At 37.0% G+C, this 19091-nt stretch overlaps 3 protein-coding genes and 1 non-coding gene across 15 annotated transcripts; 1 reads left to right on the forward strand and 3 right to left on the reverse strand.

Annotated features, from left to right (window-relative positions):
• Positions 1-458: 458 nt before the first annotated feature.
• On the reverse strand, positions 459-2698 carry LOC108805062 (uncharacterized WD repeat-containing protein C2A9.03). Its single transcript, XM_018577016.2, has 9 exons — positions 2561-2698; positions 2286-2453; positions 2115-2201; positions 1881-2015; positions 1691-1801; positions 1520-1611; positions 1329-1434; positions 1137-1223; positions 459-1049 (listed from the first exon to the last, which is right to left on the reverse strand). Exons 1-9 carry the CDS (start codon positions 2696-2698, stop codon positions 636-638), a joined length of 1338 nt encoding a protein of 445 aa, XP_018432518.1. The 3' UTR covers positions 459-635.
• Positions 2561-8112, reverse strand: LOC108863599 (phosphatidylinositol/phosphatidylcholine transfer protein SFH13). 5 transcript variants are annotated; one of them, XR_008935925.1, is made up of 17 exons: positions 7851-8112; positions 7399-7567; positions 7046-7160; positions 6743-6847; positions 6349-6652; positions 6156-6255; positions 5817-6083; positions 5634-5711; positions 5446-5550; positions 5317-5366; positions 5126-5225; positions 4912-5013; positions 4724-4822; positions 4188-4643; positions 4029-4103; positions 3804-3942; positions 2561-2727 (listed from the first exon to the last, which is right to left on the reverse strand). XR_008935925.1 is itself a non-coding variant. In XM_018638089.2 (16 exons), the coding sequence occupies exons 4-16, from the start codon at positions 6747-6749 to the stop codon at positions 3922-3924; spliced, it is 1764 nt and encodes a 587-aa protein (XP_018493591.2). In that variant the 5' UTR covers positions 6750-6847; positions 7055-7160; positions 7399-7567; positions 7851-8112; the 3' UTR covers positions 3521-3921. The 5 variants fall into 5 exon arrangements, 4 of the variants coding, with proteins under 4 accessions (XP_018493591.2, XP_018493582.2, XP_056845168.1 ...); XM_018638089.2 differs by lacking the exon at positions 2561-2727 and having other exon boundaries at positions 3521-3942; positions 7055-7160; XM_018638080.2 differs by lacking the exon at positions 2561-2727 and having other exon boundaries at positions 3521-3942.
• A 2942-nt stretch (positions 8113-11054) lies between these two features.
• Positions 11055-13014, forward strand: LOC108835800 (uncharacterized). 8 transcript variants are annotated; one of them, XM_018609023.2, is made up of 4 exons: positions 11055-11512; positions 11621-11723; positions 11952-12008; positions 12574-13014. In XM_018609023.2, the coding sequence occupies exons 1-4, from the start codon at positions 11370-11372 to the stop codon at positions 12580-12582; spliced, it is 312 nt and encodes a 103-aa protein (XP_018464525.1). In that variant the 5' UTR covers positions 11055-11369; the 3' UTR covers positions 12583-13014. The 8 variants fall into 8 exon arrangements, 5 of the variants coding, with proteins under 5 accessions (XP_018464525.1, XP_018464526.1, XP_018464524.1 ...); XM_018609022.2 differs by having other exon boundaries at positions 11058-11512; positions 12510-13014; XM_018609021.2 differs by having other exon boundaries at positions 11058-11512; positions 11983-12008.
• Positions 13015-18688: 5674 nt separating this feature from the next.
• On the reverse strand, positions 18689-18795 carry LOC130497916 (small nucleolar RNA R71). Its single transcript, XR_008936960.1, has one exon. It is a non-coding gene; the product is annotated as a small nucleolar RNA R71 (small nucleolar RNA).
• Between the last annotated feature and the right edge of the window lie 296 nt (positions 18796-19091).

The following is a 19091-nucleotide window of genomic DNA, read 5'->3' on the forward strand; positions in this document are numbered from 1 at the left end:
GAGTTTGGATAAAATTTATAACCTGAAATACCATAAAATAAATCTCATATAGTATTTATGCAAATTTGATTCGGTTCAAATTCATTTTTATCCGATTATTTGGTTTAGATTCGGCTTGTTTAGCCATCCCTAACAGTAACACAAAATCATGTATTTGCATTAAACCCCTCATGGTTTATACGTTTTTGCGTAATCGCCTGACATTTTCTATAATTTGGTTTATTCCGCATATACATACAGTACTTCGAAACAAAATATCAATATTTAGTTTAAAGCCCTCATAGTTTAGACGGCTCTCCTTAGAAGACCATGCTTTATTTACGTTCGATTTAGTCCACATACAGTTTACAATCCGTCGAAATACAACAGGATCAAACCAACAGTCTCTTGCTGGTCTGGCCAGAGTAACAAGTTTATGCAAACTCAAGCTGAACTTCAACACATATGAACCGCAACACTCATAAAAAGAAAAATATAACTAACTAAATCGTCTCTCCGTGCCAACATACAGTCCTATTACTTGTACAACACATCACTTACACCACTAGATATTCTGTTTCTTATTTTTACTTTTTACAGGAAGGTGAAGCACGCACGTGGATAACCTCTTTTATTCTTCTGATAGCTCGAATCATTTATAGATACGAATCAAGGTAGGAGTAGTTGTGGTGCCGACCATACTCAAGGAGACTGCCGTAAGTGCGGTCCCAAACACCGATGAAGAGCGCTTCCGTGTCAGGGCTGAAGGACATTCCCGAGATCTCCCCAAAGAAATCAATCTCTTGCTCTGTTTCATACCCTTTTGAGACATCGTAGACATGGACAAAGTCAGCCGGCTCAGCCATGGCCATGTACTTCCCATCAGATGTGTAGCGGATGGAACGGACTGCACCAAGCTTACCCCTCAGGACAGCAACGGATTTAGAGAGGTTACGAACGTCCCAAACCCGGCAGGTCTTGTCTTGGTTACCTGTGGAGAATGTGAGACCATCCGGGTGCCATGCCGATGCAAAGGAGAAGTCCAAATGTCCTGCTACCGTTCCCAGTGTCTGTCAGGAAATTTCAAACCGAGTTAGAAGAAAAGTTCCTTTGTTTAAAAGACTTGAAACATAGAGATAGTGTCTCTCTGCATGCACCTTTCCAGTGTTGGGGTCTACGAGAAGGCCCTCGGGGTTGTCTCCCACAATCGTCAATAGTTTACCATCAGGACTCAGAGATGTGTGCTGATAATAAAAATGTAAAAGATGTCAAATCCGTAGGATAGTTATTACTCAAACTTACTGCAACAAAGAAAAAGTCAAGAATCAAGAAACAAGAAGGGGACTTACATTGACTGGCCAAGGAAAGCGAAAATAGTTAACAAGCTGATATCTCTCCATATCAAAATCTCTGAGTCCACAATCATTATTTGAGGCTGTGAAATGAAGCGCACCACTGCAGACAGACAGACGCCAAAAAGGTATGTTAGAAGCTGGAAGTTGGCAAAAGCTACATAGAAGCAAAATAGAGAAGCAAGTACCTGGGTTTGTTATAGATCTCAATAGCATTAGTGATAGCATTATCATCATAAGTTGTCCTCCAGCAAAAGCTCACACCAGGTCTATCAAGATGCTGCATCAATTATCAATGTGGAAAACAGATGAAGTTCCACTTCATCCATGCTTATTCCTAAAAAAACTCTACAGATTACCTTGCATATAATTTCTCCTTGGAATCCGCCAGCAACTAAAAATTTATCTTTCACAGCAAGTGTACTCACTTGAGTCTTTGTAAATCCCTCCAACAAACTTCCAGGATGTTTCTGCAACCCACACAACCACCTGCCATTAGTTGATGTAGATTAACTTTTATAGAAGAATCTGGAAGAAGAACATTCTAACCTCGGAAGGGGAAACATGACCTTGAACATTGAGAACCTCTTGCTTTCGAGATGTCAAAGTAGAATAGTGGTTCACCAAAAAGTTTGACATAAGGTAGACATCTTGCTTAGATGTTGCCCATACCAAATTTCTCAACTACAAATACAAAAGATAAATTGACTTTTTTACTGTAAAATCATTCAATGAATGAAGAAAGAAAAGAAAAGGCTATGCTCTTGAGTCTTGATGATAAACCTGGAAATGAATAATACTTGATTTGATAGATCTTGAGTTACGCCAGAAGTCATAGAAAAGGGCCCCTTTCTGTGTGACCATGCAATCCTAAGGAGGTGATTAAGCAAATGACAACAGTTTAAGTTGGCAAGAGCATATAAGGGTGAGAAAGAATGAGGGAGGAAGACTTACTTTGGCCGATGAATCACCAGAAGTAGGGACATTTTCATAGTTTCTGTACTGTTCAAGTCTAGTTTGTCTGTATTGGTCTCTGGTAATGATGAGCCTGCCCCAAGGAATGCCCTGGATGTCTTTCCCTTTCCGAGCTTGAGCAGCTGAAGTATCACCTATTTTGTTATTCTGTAACCCCACACAGCATAAGAGTAAGCGATTGCAAAGAAGAAAAACACTCAACTTCCTATATTAGGCTCTATAACATTTCACTCAATAGGGATTAGAATACTTACAGAGTAGTCAAACTCGTCGACATCAGAGTCCCACGCATCCCCATGAAAATCATCCTCTAAACCGTTATGAGCCTCTTGCATTTGATCACCAACATGGTTCATGTAGGGTGCAGGATCCTCAGGTTGGATATTCGACATTTTTACTGTGTTGGATTATAAAGAGGCACCTGCATATACGTGGAAGATCACCTTTATTTAAAGAAGCTACAAAAGTAGAATCCAGTTGATCAACAATCTCAAAAATAGAGAGTCCTAACAGGTGAAGAACAATGTACAAAAGAGACAGTATCTGAGATTTGAGGAGACCATAATGTATCTGCTTGAGTTGCACTTAAAATCTAGACAATAAATACTCAGAGATCCAACAAGCAAAGCAGCACTAAATAAAGAAAGATCAAACATGCGAGAGTCCTCTACACAAAGATTTAAAACGGCCTTCTAATATATACAGCTCAGCCACACTCAAAAGAGTTCAGTTTCAGCAAGCAGCAAAAGGAAACCAAAGTGAAAACAATACAAAGCAATCGTAATATCGAATATAGAAGAATTAAGGAGCACAAACTCAGTAACACTCACAAAAGGATTGGATTGTGTGAGAGAGAGAGAGAGAGAGAGAGAGACAGAGAGTCCAGGAAACAAGAACAAGGAGAGAGACAGAGAGAGGGCCCGAGATTTATCTTCCTCCTCCTTCACCAGTCCCTACCAACGTAAAAGGACGGTCCCCAATTTTTTCACAGTCCCTACCATTTTACCCTTCCATTATTAAAATTGGCTCAGACTATTGAGGGACTGATTTGTCTTTACCCCATGCCCTTTCTGAAGAGTGAGTAAGTTGCAATCATTATGTAACTAAGATCTTGCCAATGTAAAACTCTTCCATTATTACAAGATTCCTAACTACTATTAGTATTAGTATAGTCGTGTTCAGTCTCCTTTCTTGTTCCTTTCATGTGTATCAAATATAGAAAAAGATATTACATTATCTCTCATTATATTTTTGTGTATTCTAGTGTAGTTTCTTCTCCACACTAGATTACAACATAAGGGTTTCAAAATCAGCTTGATTATACTCAACTCTACATTACTAACCACAAGATCTCCACCATCATAAGATTTTCTCTGTCCCTCCCTATCTTCTTCTTTTTATTAACTTAAAAGAGTGGAAGTAGGTGGGCCTATGAGAAAGAGAGAAAGAAAAAAAGTTGTGACCCAAGTTAGATGAGGGAGATAAAAAGCAACTAACGTGTTTCTTCTTCTTCTTCTTCTTCTTCTTGTAATCTGTTTTCTCTCTCTCTGTATGTACAGACATTTGGAGCTGTATCTATGTAAAACTCAGCAGAAGATGTTCTCTTATGGCTTTTCTAACAGAACAATCTTCTTCTCTGCATAAAACAGAACCAATTTGTGGCGTGTTAGCACAATCGCATTCTTGTTCACCACAGAAGAGTCAAGGCAACAGGGTACTTACATGAAGTTGGGACTCTCGTATACTTTCCAGCATTTCAGTTATTTCCATCTGCTTCATCACTGTCGCGTGTAAAGCCTGCAACCACCACTGGAAAATGTTAAACTCCATACTGCAACTGTGCAGAGTTTGAGAGAAACAAAAAAAAAAGCATATTATTACCCTCTTTGTTTTCTCGAGATCAAACTCAACCGATTTGATTCTGTCTAGAGAATCCATCAGCATTCTCTCCTTCTCTGCCGGAATTTCAACTGGTTTGTTCCTGATTTCCTCATACGTTTTCTCGAGTTTCTTAATACGCTCCAAACACGGGCCGATCCGGTCTTTCATTGTGGTCTCCGTAAGAGTGATTGAACTCGAGGGAGTGATGGCATGCTTCTTTCTGGAAAGCTCAAACGGGATATAACGGAAAACTGCTGCTAGTTTCAGCAACAACGAAAGTATCCTTCTGGCTATGTTCTCAGGTTTTATGCTGTCAAGTGTTCCATTTAAACTGAGATCGAGTTCGAGCATTTGATAATGGGATTGCCTTTCTTGGCCTCTTCGGTTAGTAGGTTTGTTAGGTATGGCAAACTTGTCATCGCAACTATAATAGCCGTTACCATCTGATGTCCTAGCCTGCTTAGATCATATTGTTCTGGTCAGTACTAAGAAACTAGAGTGGACTATGACACAAATGTACCCACACAATAACTCACATCCTCATGAGCAGAGGCTGAGCACATTCTTCCAGTTAGAGAAGTAGGAACGTCAGAACAAGATACAGATTCTGCTGCCGAACTATCAGCTTGCATAGCCTACAATTCAAAATTGGTTTTTTCATATTAACCGGAAAGAAAGGTTGTAGAACAAACAGGAATATATTGGGTTGATAGCGGCTATTTACCTTAAATGGATGTATACTTATGTAGGATGAAGAATTCTGCGGGTCACTCAGCTTCCTACTGATTTGCTTAAAGAGTGATGATGATTCTCCATGGTAGATGAGCTGATAAAGGCACAGATCTAAAGTGAGCTTCATGTACGAGTCCAGACTAGAAGGAAAGAAAACCGTCCTAAAAATTAATAGCAATTAATAAAAGGATCCAAATATTATTTACCTTCATTATTTCAGGATCATTCCAGGGTCCTTTATTAGAGCGAAGACACCCTCCCTCGCCAAAGCAAGAGCACGAACCTCCGAGGAAGTCTGGCAATTGACTACAAAGCACATAACATTTGGATAACCATCTGGTAAGTAGTGGCTTCAAATGATACCAAGTGTAGTATGAATTGAAAGCAAACTACGTACCTTGAATCAATGACTTGGTGTAATTTGAATAGAGATTTGGGTTCTAGCACCTGCAGCGACAGAAACAAGATAAGACAACAAATGGCAATATATAGTTGACCAAAGAGAAAACTAGGGTGAGAGCTGTACATGTATCTTTGCGATGGTTTTTGCATCAAGAAACTTCTGAGCAGCAGGCCAAAGCATCTTCTTGAAACCTGTTCCAGCATTTACAATGTACATTCTGTGCAGCGTCTGCAAAAATAATATGTAACTTGCAACAATCCGATATGGTATGCAAAGAAGATATAATATGTAAACTGAGAAAATCCAAGTACCTCAGGGTAGTAGCTATTGTCTATCTTCGACATGGCAGCCACAAGATTTGCACCTGTTGATGTAAAATTCTTCATTCCCTGTGATTAACATGACACTACACAGCTTAAAATATGGAAGCACTAAAAGAGCAATACCACAATGCAGAAAAGCCTCAAAACCGTAGAAATATCTTAAATACGTACCAGTCCTTGCACATCGAGTATTGTAGTGGAGGAATAGATACGGCGCTTAGCTGCAATGGAGCATGCAGGGAATTTCTCAATAAGAGCTCTCTCAAACTCTTGAACATGGTATTTTAGATATCTGTCAATGGTGGTGATACGCATAAGCTTAGCGGGATGAGCTTTTCCAAGTCTTTCAATGTAGACAGGTCTTCCTTCCTTGTCAACTCCATGATAGCCTTGAGGATAGTACTGCAGAACTTCTTCCAGCTCTTCGAATTCAAAATCCTAGCATTCACATACACACAAGTAAATAAATACAAGAGCTTGATATGGAAGCTGATCTCAGTGAATCGTTACCTCTAGTATGGTGTCTGTCCCATATTCTTTTCTCCATCTAAGCATTTCTTCCCACATCTGGATGGTTTTCTCAATGTTAAGATCCCTAGCCTTCAAAAATCTGGACATATATAAATAAAAAAAAAATGATTAATGAGCTGGCTGGACAACCCACTTAGGTAGCTAGCAAAGAAGGAGAAACAAACAAACAAACCTGAGAAGAGTATGGTAGTCATCATGTGTTGGAGGTAACAAGTCTCTGTGGAGAAGGTGACGGCGAAACTGAAGCACAAGGGTCTCCTCTTTTTCATCACGTACATCTTCAATGGGGACTGGAGGAATCCGATAGTCAATCTTCCTTTTGCCTCTTTTCTTCAAAGAATGAGTGAACTTGGTTGAAGCGTGAAGAGCCTTCTTCTTAAAATTGCCCATCTTAGAGGAGATGCGGCGTCTTTCATCTTCTTCAGAGAAATCAAAGTCTGATCTTCTCTCCCTGATTTCGTCGTACTCTTCAATGCCTTCAAATAGGCAAGTCAAAAGTAAGTATCTTTAAGAAAAAGAATGGCCAAAACATGATGAGCCATAAATTTTTTGGAACAGAACTTTACCTGACATGTTCTATCTTATTAAGTAAAACTGTAAAAGGGGGAAAGCTTATTGTTGATGCAAAGCTGATTGAGAGGACATGCAATCACTCATGAGGAAAACAAGACCTGGAGAAAGAAAAGGCAAGGAAGGGTTATGAGAAATGAAACCGAGAATCATCTTTCTTGGCTTTTCAATTTTTTAAAAAAAAAAAAAACATTATTCCTTTCTTAACACGGAAATAAGCAGCAACAAAAAAAAACTTGCTTGTAGGGAACAAAAAGAAAGGCCCAAAACATGAGAGAGACGTAAGAAGCAAAATTTACCAGACATACGAATTAAGTAAAAGGGAAAGCTTGTTGTTCTTGAAGCAAAGGTGATTCAGAGGACATGCATGTAAGTTAAAGGACCAACACTCACTCTTGAAGAAAACAAACAAACCTGGGAGAAAAAGAAGGCAAAGGTTAATCACAAAGTATGAGAAACGAAACTAATGGAATCGTCATTTCAATTTATTTAATAAATTGTCAATCAAACTTTCATGTGATGGGCATTAATATCCCCCTCCCTCCCTTAAACACGGACATCAACACCAAAACAGAGATTCCCCGTGCCGTGAACATCATAAGAAAAAGAAAAGAGAGAGAGAATAGTAGTAACATGAAACGAGAAAATGAACCTTTTAAGTTCTTGTCGAAGATATGGGTTTAGCAGAGCAAAGAGAGAGAGAGAGAGAGAGAGAGAGTAAAGAAAGGGGCTGCAGATCTGGTCTTATAAGTGGTTGTTGGCTTATGAACACATTCACCCGAGAGCATTGTAGTGTCTTTTCTACACTTTGTCTTCTTCTCCTAAAAAAAACAGAAGAACAATAATAGTAAAACGCATCACTGGAGCTGCTGCTGCTGCCCATAAATGCCAATCTCGAAACTTAAAAAGAAAATATAAAAAACGAAACCGTAAAAAGATGAGAAGACTAGTAGATATCATCGAAGACCACGAATCTCAATGATTCTCACCGACATTTTATTCAAATAATAAATCGAAGCAATACACTACGAATCTCAAAAACTAGAAAAAAATGGAAAGGGGGGCAAAATGAAAACAGGGAGAAGTATCAGCTCTGAAACTTACCACGTTTTACGATCTCCTCCGATTCCAATACACCCTTTTAAAAACCAATCTTCTGATGGACTCTCCCAACGTTTAAATTAAGAAACGGAAACACCAGAATACAGGAACTTTCAACGGGATTTAAAAAAAAGCAAGAAAGGCTGCCTTGCCTTCGATGATAGAAAAGGATTAGAAGATGCGGATAGAGATAGAGAGAGAGAGAGGACAAGATCTCGCGTCTTCTTCTTCTTCTTTCTTCTTCTTCTTTTGGTCTTGAGTTTCGCTCGCTTAATTATTATATTCCCCCCCCCCCCCCCTTTTCTTTTTATTTTATTTTATTTAATAAATAAAATTAATTCTATAGGTTTGGTATTTTCATGTTTTGTTCCCTTTTTCTGTAAACAGACAATAGGGAAGGTAAAAAGAGATTGGTAGCTTCCGTCTGTTACTTTTTTTTCTCACCACTTTCATCTCTCTCTCTGCGCCTTCACTTTGCATGCGTGTCTCCTCCTTTGCCCTTTTCTTCCCTTCTCTCCATGACTGACTCTGACTGAGTTCCTATTAAATTATCCTATTCAAAAGGTTAATTTTCACCATTTACTTAAAACGACAATTTAATAAACATGTTACAAAAGGTTTTGATTAACATATCTTCCGCTTCGTAAAGTTACCTTGAGATTTCCTATAAGAACTAAACGTGCTTTCTCATAAAAGCAACAAAAGAACAAAGTGTCTTGTTTTGATTACAACAAAAGGATGGTGGTAATTAGTTCGAGTATGTTGACTTTTCATACTACCACATACCGTGTTTGGACACGTGCCACCACCGTTCTGCTCTGTTTAATGCCATGCGCCCCCCCCCCCCCCATCATTTTAGATTCAATACTAGGATTCTTGATTTCTATAGCATTAAATAAATACTGCAACATTTTGCTTAATTCATTTTTTTTTCTTCTAAATCATTTCTGGTACACAGTATTACCTACTCAGCTCATATATGTTTTTTTTTCTCAAATTCTCAGTATCACATAATCATTTTTCAAACTGGTTATCGAATAATACTTGAGGCCGGTGAAACTCTCTCTTATCACCAATCTTGAGCTGTTTATTTTTTTCTTTGATGGTTCTTTTTCTAAACTATTTCACCGTTCCTTTAAAGTAATTGTTGTTAGTTACTAATAAAATGGGTCCATCAGTAAATGAGAATGGTCCCATCAGACATAACAGTACGTTACAAACAAAAAAAACAGCGCCCGGGGGAAAAAACCATTTTTTTCTCGTCTAAAGATTTTTTATAAAGGGTCCAAGCCCATAACAAAACCACAAACATACAAAAGGCCCAAGAAGCTGGTCCGACTAAAAACCAAATACCACTGGGCCACACGTCCAGGTCCAACCAAACTAGGATTGGAAACTCTAATCCAAATCCTAGCCTCCACAGCACACCGCCGCACCATCTCAAAATCGCCACCGCTCAACCTTCCATGCCTGGGATCCTTCACCGAAGAACATCATACCATCGCGATCTCATCCGTAAACCCAAGCCGGCAGGAGCATCACAAGCCAACTAAGAACTATGAAATCACTAAAGCCACCGACACAATTGATCCCTCACCACCGTCAAACACGAAGCAGTTTTAGGTGAAGGATCCAAAGGCGGATGATTTTGGAGCTTGAAGAAACAGACTTCATAGAGAGAACAAAGAAAAATAGAACTACAGAACCAAAGGAAAAGAAACAAAACCGAAAAGAGCGATACTATCAGAGCCATCGTCTCCCGGGAGCATGAGCCGACGATAACGGTGCTAACAGAGCCACCGTCTCCCGGAAACAGAGCCGACGGTCGCAGAGCTGAGAGAGCCTCTACCCCCCGGAAACAACATCTATAATCACAAGCCGACTGCCGCTTCGATTAACCGGCCATCCCCCTCACCGCGGATCCAGAGGAGGACACTTTGCCGCCGTAAAAGAGAACCGTACGGACCGAGCTTTCTCGACGCAAAACCCTAACCCAGAACCAACAAAATATCGGGAGAGACGGTAGATCGGAACCCACAGCGGAAAACTGGAATTTTAAACGGAAAAAGGTGAACCACTGACGCTGGAAAACGCGCGGATGCACCACTGAACGTCGGGGCCACCGACACTTCTCTCTCTCTTCTCTCTACTTCTCTAGTTCTCTTACCCAAAGGAGAAATGCACTGGGAAAAAACCATTTACATCATTATCAAATCATTTTTACTTTTTCTTTTATATGATGACTTTTTTACCTTTTACCCGAATAAAAACGACACAAGCCACTGTCGTTTCGTCCTCTGTCCAACCGCATTATCGAGCCATCATTTGCCATTAAATTTTCACTTTACCCTTCAACTTCGTACCGACAAATAAATCCGGGTAAATAGCATTTAATGCTCGGATACCCCACCAGTAAATAACCACACTACTAATTACATAATTATTGGTCAAAAAAATTTCATTTTTTTTCGTGAGATACGATGGTCCAAATTGAGATATAATGCATTTTTATGATTACAATTTACATCTAAGGTATTGTGTATATTCACACACGCATACATCAAATATGTTGACAAAATGCATGCACAGTTTTCTCTTTGACGGGTTCAGTATACATAGACATATAGGTGTTGATTATAAGTATGGTTTAAAACCGAACTGACCAGCTTTTCAATATATAATTCCAAATCTACCGACTACAAAATCTAATGTTGAGCAAAAAAACATATAACACTGTGTATGCACTCCGAGTTGTTGTATACAGATCATATCTAAATTCGTCCTTGTGAATATTTAGGCCTGATAGTAACGTTTGCACAATTTTATAAAAATCAAGAAAAATGTGTATAAAATTAGGCAACAAAGATGGCCAAACAACAAAACAAAACACCTAAAAGTAAATATATTTTGATTTAACTTAAAAATTGGGATATACAAGAGGAAAAAGATAAAAGAAAGATTTGGATGTGATGGAGAGAATCCAAGGATGGAGAGCAACTTGACATTTGACAAAGAAGATGGCGAAATCTCCCCCTTCTGCAGTGCAGGACTGCTGAATAAAAGTCCTTTTGAATAGTAAACTACAAAGTTCATAAATAAACAAAAAACGAAGAAAAAAACAAGGAAATGTCACTTTCTTCACAGAATGACAGCCATAATAATAATAATCTATATATATAAAGAAAAGCTCACTCTCTTCTCGCGAGGACACGTCATCAAATCAGGAAACTACAGGGCGACACGTGTTCAGCGCTGCGTTTCATTAACTTAGATTCATTTGTGTTTTGGGCCTTATTCCGTTTAACGACTTTTATTTGCTTTGGTTTTTTGCAATTCTTAATGGGCTTAATATGTGCTCTTAATTTCTATAGAGATATGCACGAAAGGCGTCTTTAAATTAGGGATCCATCGTCTTCTTCGATTGGTACTTAGCCAGCAATGGAGATCCAGCATCTCGAGTATATGAAGCGTCGTTAGGAGACTCTGTGTCATGTTGTGATTTCGTCGTTTCGCCTTCACTGAATGAATCTTCAGAGACTGTTTGATTTTTCTGGATTCAATGCTGTAACGGATCTTCTTAACTTCATTGACGCCCATCAAACACGACACCCTCATTCAATGATACTTAACACTGTCAAAGGCGGTGTTTCTCCACTTATAAATAGGTAAGACTTTATCCTTTGAGCATCATCCTCACAGTTTGTGATGATCCCTAAAACTTACTTCCAGAATTATGGCTAATTCATCTGTTATTCTTCGCGATTTGAAGGCAGGCCACACTGTTCTTCCACCGTCGAATTGAGGCTGCCGAGATTTTGGGACGTCAAACGAGGTGGGGATTTGATGGGAGTGGATATGCTTCTCCTTGATGCACAGGTTTTCAGATCTTAAATCTCAAGTTTTTTTTTCTTTTTCTTTTTTCAAGTTTCCGACCTCTCCATTCATAAATTTCTAACTCTTTTTTTTTTTGTAAAACAAATTTCTAACTCTTGAGTTCAGATACATATTGAATCTCTCACTCCTCACAATGCAATATTTAGATACCTTTTGTTGACGATGCTTTCTTTTTCACATTTGTCTCTCTTAATTCCTGACAAATTTCAGTTTGTTTTCCGGTGGTTTTGTGGTGGTCCAGAACTTGATCTTATATTCCTTCAAAGTGTAAGTTCTATAACCGTGAATTTCCATTTTATTATCAGTGCGTCTTTTCATTTGCTTTCTCTTTTACTCTGTATTTGTGATGCATATATTTCAGCATAAATATCTGATGACTAAATAAATAATTAACGTAAGTCATATATTATTTTCTCTATGCATTTATAGCTATGAATCTGTTGCTAATGGAGCCCCATAAGCATGAACTATGTAATTCCTAGCTTCGTTTTCTTAGAAAATCAAGTTTGGATACATCTGTGACTATCTCTCCAATTTTCTCTTGAGAAATAATGAGTCAATTAATTACTGTCTTATCTTGCCAGCTCAGTGAAATTTCAGCATTGATTGCCTTTGTTTTGGGTATTCTTTATATCTTTTTGTGGACGCCTGCTTCAGATCACCATGATTCTTTGCTTTGAAGAATCTATTATGACTCCTTCTGTGTGTGTTTGTAATATTTTAGTTGGTTTCATAATATTTGAAAATACTTTTATTGGGATTTTTCAGGTAGCAGTTTACAAGAGTGCTTTCAAAAATATATTTGAAAACTGAGGGATAGTTGTGTTTGTAGTTTCGATGAGGGACTACAACTGTGGTACGCGTCGAGCTTTGATTCCAATACCAGTTCATGTGAACTTAGCGGAGGAGAAGCTGATGCTCTGCAAAGCTGACACATGGCAGGAGAATTGAGGAGGGGTTTGGTCAGGAGCTGGCTCGGTGATCAAGTCAGTCGCACCAGATAAGTTTGAGGGTATGTCCAAGAACTGGAAATGAACAAAAATTCTGCACCAAGTGTTTTCAGTGAGATCTAAACAATTACATTTACATTTAGTGTTTATTCATCTTCTGAGATTTATCAAATTGGGTGTTTGACGGTTAGTTCATCCCCTTTCATACAAATGAATTCATGCCCATACTCTCAAACAAGTAAGATATATACATATAATCTAAATGATGTGTGTGTGTGTTTTATGTTACTTTACTACATATATCTAATATTGTTTTCTTTCCCTATTTGGTTGACTACTTAGTTGCTACGATTACGGATTTCCAAAGAGCTGACTTTGTATCTATTGAATTTTGATGCAATGAAATATTTTTTTCCATTACCCTATTCCAAATATCCTTCATCTTCGTTATTTAAGGATCCATTTCTAACATCTCCATACCCTTTTTACTCACTTTTTATAATTTTATAATTGTAACTTGACTTATAAGTAATTTGGGTTTGGCTCCATTTTCTAAAATTTTGGGCTGCTAATTCTGTATTAAAATTACTGAGCTAATACACAAATTAACCTTGAACATTTTTTACCAAATAATAAGTCAGTGCCTGTCACCGTTTTTGTTGGGTACCTTTTCTTTATTCCTCAAGTTAGATTTGCAAAAATATCTGCTCTTTCCAAAACTATAAAAACTAAAGTCTAAACGAAAGCTACATTTAGGGGATGTATTCAATTTAACATTTGATGTGATTTGATTTTTAATAGTGTTTTAGATGATTTTAATAAGTTGCAGAAATTTAGGTGGATTTTGTTAAACTACTCTAGAATATCACTTAAAACAATGGGATTTGAGTTTTAATTTTTTTAACTAAGAAACTCCACCCAAACACCCCTAAAATCACCTCAAAACTTTAAAATCTCACAACTTAAAATATTTTCAATAACACTGGATTTCAGAGTACTTTACGAAATGTCAAGTTCAATAACAGTGGATTTTAAATGAGTTTTTAAAATTCATGTTTGAATAACAGTGGATTTGTCATTTTAATACAAATCACCTGAAACTCTCGGTTGAATACACCCCCCTTAATTTTCAGAACAATGGTAAGAAAAATAACATTATAAGTTTGTGATGCTAATTTTGTGATGTGTTAACGTTGTAGTTAATTTTGCAGTTTACCACATGTTAAATTATAGTATTAAAATATTTTAAATTATGACGAAATTAAACAATTCAACCAATTAAACACAATAACTCAAAATAACTGGGTTTTGTTCGCTCTGTTTATCAGCATATATATAATTTTCAATAATAAAAAATGGATATTTTTTTTTGAAATTTGTAAAGAAAACAATGCATAATTTATACTAATTTTATAACTGTTTAGCTGTTTATATATTTATGACAGATTATAATATTTCTATATTAAAGTTAACATACTAAATATATAATCAAAATTAATTTTAAACAAAAACCCCGGGCGTAGCCCGGGTTTACCCTAGTATATAATATATAATACCATTCCAAAGCCCCAAATATTCTCCAGTTATTGGTTGTTTTCGTTACCCTTGCACTTTGTACTTACATTTCATAGAAATTCTAAATATTTTACAAAACAAAATTCGGTTTAAGATTTTTTTTTATAATTAATATGCTTATCACTATATCGTATTTTCTATAAACATAGGTATGTGATTTTACTCAACAACTGGTCAGGGTACATAAAATACATGTTTTATTATGCTATACATGAAAGTGCACCCTACCCATCTTTTTCGAATATAATTAAACTGAGATTATACTAAGATTTGAGTATTAGAATCATGCTTGCTCATAAGTTCATAACTTGCTAAAGGCTTAATTAGCAGAATATTAGCATAAACATTATGCTCGTTATTATCCAATAATATTTAGAAAAACAATTACAAGATGCTAATGCTTTCCAAATTTTATTTGCTTAATGTTTTCATATGTAACTTTTGGTAGAGCAGTTGCCGTTAGAATATATAAACTTAAAAATAATTATATGTAATTAAATTATTTAATTTAGTAATATAAAAATTATGTTTATAATCAAAAAAAAAATTTCTATTACTTATTATGAAATAACAAAATAATAATTATATATTAAATACTTAAGAAATCAGTTACTATCATGTAATAAATTGGCCTCGCATATAAATCAAACGATCACTCTTGTTTGTTTGCAATCATTTTAGGTAAATATATCAAAACACTCAATCTTATCTATGTATAGATGTATAATTAAATTTAAATGATATTAACATAGATATATAGTATATTTTAATATGGATATTTATTCAGTGAGATTTTTACTCATATGATTCAATGATTATATGCATATTTGTGTAACAAAATTTTATACCAATAAATTGTTTCTTAATGTGGTATGTTTATAGTGGTTTCAATAATTTTTAATCATTTAGAAAACTAATGAAGATTTCAAAATTAAAATATCAAATTTTCAATATATGTTCAATGCAAATATCAAAATATAAGTGTATTTTCATATGATGTATATAAATTGATTTAAACGATATGAAATATATATATTAACATAAACACCTATTAAAATAAAATTATTTATTTATATGGTTTTATAATCATTGTATCTTATTACAGAAAAAAATTTAACCTTGATCTCAAAAGTTTATGTGAGACTTTTAACAGTTTTAGTAATTTATACGTGTTTTGAAAAATTCAAAATACAGCATATACAAAAAATCTAAATTTTTATTATTTGATTAATGTAATTGTGTAATTTATTTTAATAGTAACGAATTAAAAATGATAGAAAATATACAGATTGTTAGCAAAACATTATTAATTAAAATCATTAATCGCTATATATATATTTTCATCACACTAAGTAATTTCGTAGGTTTTATTTAAAGAAAAATAGATAATAGATTTCAATTTGATAAATGAATGGTATATAATATACATACTATATAATATAACATTTCCTAACAATTTAATTTTTGACTAGCAAAATTCTCAATTGATTCTCGAACCGTCACGTAAACAAAATTAGTATTTCAATAATGCAACAACTCATCCGAATATTTTTAATTATTACAAACTATAAGTTATAACCTTTTAAATGTTTCTCTTTTGATATACATGAGACTTGCAAATACACTACGTTTAACCATATAGTATGTAGTTTCTCAGAAATAAATTAAAAATGTGAATTTGTATTCTTAAAGACTTGTGAGATTTGCTTTTCCTTTTCACTACCAAACTTTTTTTCTATATTTCTCTCGAATTCCTTTCATTACATTGAGGTCGGCCGGTCTTCTTTGCTATAAAGAAAAACATAATACAAACTCTCTCTAAAATAATTTCGTGATACCAATAATTTCGATAATGATTTTTACTTTTTTGGTCATAACTCAAACTATCACTTTTATGTACATATCTGCATGAGATTGTTAGTTTAGTAAGGCTTGTATTTTTAAAAAAAGATGAGCGATGTTTTTCAGAAAAAAATTATACAGATATGTTAGCAGAATAATTAAATACCATTTTTTTCGACAAAGTTCAATCAAATACCATCTATGTTTGGGCTTTTGGACATCGCTTTGAGAAGAAGCCTGACACAGTCTCTTTAACCCAAGGAGTCAACTCTTTGACTTTCTTTTCTTTTGACCTTTGAAAGTTTTGAACTTCCCGTGAATTGTTTTGCTACAGTCGATGAACATGTCCTTTGAATAAAAGTCTAAATACACAATGAACTAATCACCAGCGGTCACGTGTGTGTGATGTCTTGCTTATTCCCATTGTTTTATCTTCATTTTAGCATGCATTTTGATCATCTAGAATAGGATTTAGGCATGTTTAGGTTGCATTTTGCATACATAAGTTCTTATCAGGTGTTGGAGCACCACATGGAGCATTTGGGATGCATTAGGGACTCAAAAGAGGCAAAAGGAGTGATTTAGGGGCGACCAAGAGCTCACAGCGACCTCAGTGCAGCGACCCTGACCACCCGCTGCGACTTCACCCAGCGGAGCGACATGTCCCAGCGGCCCGTGCTGCCCGCTGCGGTTTCACTACCTGGAGCGGCCTCACCTCAGCGGCCGGTGCTGCTCGCTCGTCTTCTTCGGAGCGACCAACCGGAGCGGCTCCCTCTACCCGCTGCGCCTCATCCCCTGAAGCGACCCCGAGCCAGCGAGGAGACCAGCTCGCTCGTCTTCTTCGCAGCGACCAGCCGGAGCGGCTCCCCTTGCCCGCTGCGCCTCATCCTCTGGAGCGACCCCGAGCCAGCGAGGGGATCAGCTCGCTCGTCTCATCTGCAGCGGCTGTGCGGAGCGACCCCTCCTGGTCGCTCCGAGCCCGTTTCATCTCGAACTTAAACATTTCTCAGGGGCATTTTAGTCCTTTGTATGCACGTTTTTTGTGTTCTAAAACCTAAGTTTAAGTATTGTGTAAACCACCAGAGGCTAACCTATCTTTGTTACTTGGTAAACATCAAAAACTATTGGAGATTTCATCTTTTAATCATTGATTCTCTTGTTCTTATCTTATTTTCTTGTTGAATTCAGTTCTCACATCCCTGTTTATGATCAATCTGAAACTCAAAATGAGTTCAAGAATGATCATGAACCTTAGTGAGTAATCCACCATTGAATTCATGGGTTAGGAAGATTTAGGGTGATTAAGTTAGTTCTAGGATGTTTTAGTATTAATCAAACCTTATTCTTTGCCTAGGAGAGTAATCGTTATGCATCTATTGAGTTGGCCTCTCAAAAGTTGATCTTTAGACATATCCCACCCGCAAGGTGTTCGATGATATGTCTGAGTCAACTCTCCTAAGCTCTTAACACACTTTACCAAAGGCATTTGTTGTTAAGGGTGTTAAGATAGCCAATAGACTTGTTTGTTAATGATTGCTTTTGTATTATTCAGCCAAAGACATTTGATGTCTGAAATATGTTAGCAAATGAGCATTCATCTAGACATAGAGTTTGTTTAAGATTGTGTCTAAGCTTAAGGTTGATTAGTTTGATTGACTGTTGCCATCCTTAGTTCGGAGCTTGATCACCCAAAGTCTAAATTCCTATACCCATGAGTTCTCCTTTCTCATAAAAGAAAGTTCATTGATTTACTGTTTTTATTGTTTAAGTTATTGCTTATTAGGTTCTAGAAATCATCAAATCTTCGATTGCGCTTAGATTAAGGAAGTACTTGCATTCTTGGTGCTTTGAATCCCTTGGAATTGGTTCGACATTTCACTCATATTACAACATTTGTTTTAGGAATTAAATTCCTAGCATCAAATTGGCGCCGTTGCCGGGGATTCCGAGTTGATTTAAACATTAAGATTTAGTCACTTGCTTGAGACTAAGTCATTTTTCTTTTTCTGTTTACTGATTCTACACTTTCATCCCTCTTTTAATTTCAGGTGTATGAACTTGAGGAGCAAGGGCACATCAGACCTAGTTCCACTTGTACCTGACATCAGAGCACTTGAAAGGGGTATATCAAGACAGAGAAGAGCTCAGCAGGATATCGATATGGATCCACCTGCAAACGGTCAAGGGGTCAACCCTCAGCACCCTCCGCGACCTGCACGACCGATTGGTACCTATGACCGTCCCAACATCAATGGTCATAGGCTTGGCATCAGAGCCCCAGCTGTGGAGGCTAACAACTTTGAGGTCAAACCAGGACTCCTCAACGTGATCGAGAACAACAAGTATCATGGCTTGGCTGTAGAAGACCCATTCGATCACTTGGACAAGTTTGACAGCTACTGTGGTTTGTCAAAGACCAATGGTGTGTCCGAGGATGCCTTCAAACTCAAGCTATTCCCTTTCTCTCTGGGAGATAAGGCACGTCAGTGGGAGAAGTCTCTACCTAGCGACTCCATCACCACCTGGGATGACTGCAAGAGAGCATTCTTGGAGAAGTTCTTCTCTACTTCAAGAACTGCTAAGCTAAGAAACGAGATATCCAGTTTCCAGCAGAAGAACTTAGAAGGCTTCAGTGAAGCTTGGGAGAGATTCAAGGGCTACCAAGCTCAGTGTCCACACCATGGTTTCTCCAAAGAGAGCTTGCTGAGCACCTTCTACAGGGGTGCACTTCCTAAGTACAGATCCAGATTGGATACTGCAAGTAATGGGTTCTTCTTGGGGAGAACTGAAGCAGATGCAGAAGAGCTGGTTGACAACATGGTGAAGAGTGACGCAGTCTACAGTGGAGACCATGACAGAGGAGATAGAACTGATGACAAGCAGACGAGGAAAGAGTTAAAGGCCCTACAGGATAAGATCGACATTCTGATTGCTGATAAGGCTACACAAGAGCAGCTGAACTTCGTTGGTAACCCAGCACAAG

The sequence above is a fragment of the Raphanus sativus genome, chromosome 1 (assembly GCF_000801105.2).
Source record: "Raphanus sativus cultivar WK10039 chromosome 1, ASM80110v3, whole genome shotgun sequence".
Lineage (NCBI taxonomy): Eukaryota > Viridiplantae > Streptophyta > Magnoliopsida > Brassicales > Brassicaceae > Raphanus > Raphanus sativus.

What these genes read in the sequence shown, in the direction of transcription:
- LOC108805062 (XM_018577016.2), bottom strand. Translation starts at nt 2,698, where the DNA reads ATGTCGAATATCCAACCTGAGGATCCTGCACCCTACATGAACCATGTT. An exon ending in AAGGAGAAATTATATGCAAG is followed by an intron (nt 1,612 to 1,690) that starts GTAATCTGTAGA and finishes TAATTGATGCAG; the next exon opens with CATCTTGATAGACCTGGTGT. An exon ending in TAGACCCCAACACTGGAAAG is followed by an intron (nt 1,050 to 1,136) that starts GTGCATGCAGAG and finishes ATTTCCTGACAG; the next exon opens with ACACTGGGAACGGTAGCAGG.
- LOC108863599 (XM_056989188.1), bottom strand. An exon ending in GACTACCATACTCTTCTCAG is followed by an intron (nt 6,256 to 6,348) that starts GTTTGTTTGTTT and finishes ATATATGTCCAG; the next exon opens with ATTTTTGAAGGCTAGGGATC. An exon ending in ATGATCCTGAAATAATGAAG is followed by an intron (nt 5,014 to 5,125) that starts GTAAATAATATT and finishes TGCCTTTATCAG; the next exon opens with CTCATCTACCATGGAGAATC.
- LOC108835800 (XM_018609021.2), top strand. Translation starts at nt 11,370, where the DNA reads ATGAATCTTCAGAGACTGTTTGATTTTTCTGGATTCAATGCTGTAACG. An exon ending in GTTTCTCCACTTATAAATAG is followed by an intron (nt 11,513 to 11,620) that starts GTAAGACTTTAT and finishes ATTTGAAGGCAG; the next exon opens with GCCACACTGTTCTTCCACCG. An exon ending in ATCTTATATTCCTTCAAAGT is followed by an intron (nt 12,009 to 12,573) that starts GTAAGTTCTATA and finishes TTGTGTTTGTAG; the next exon opens with TTTCGATGAGGGACTACAAC.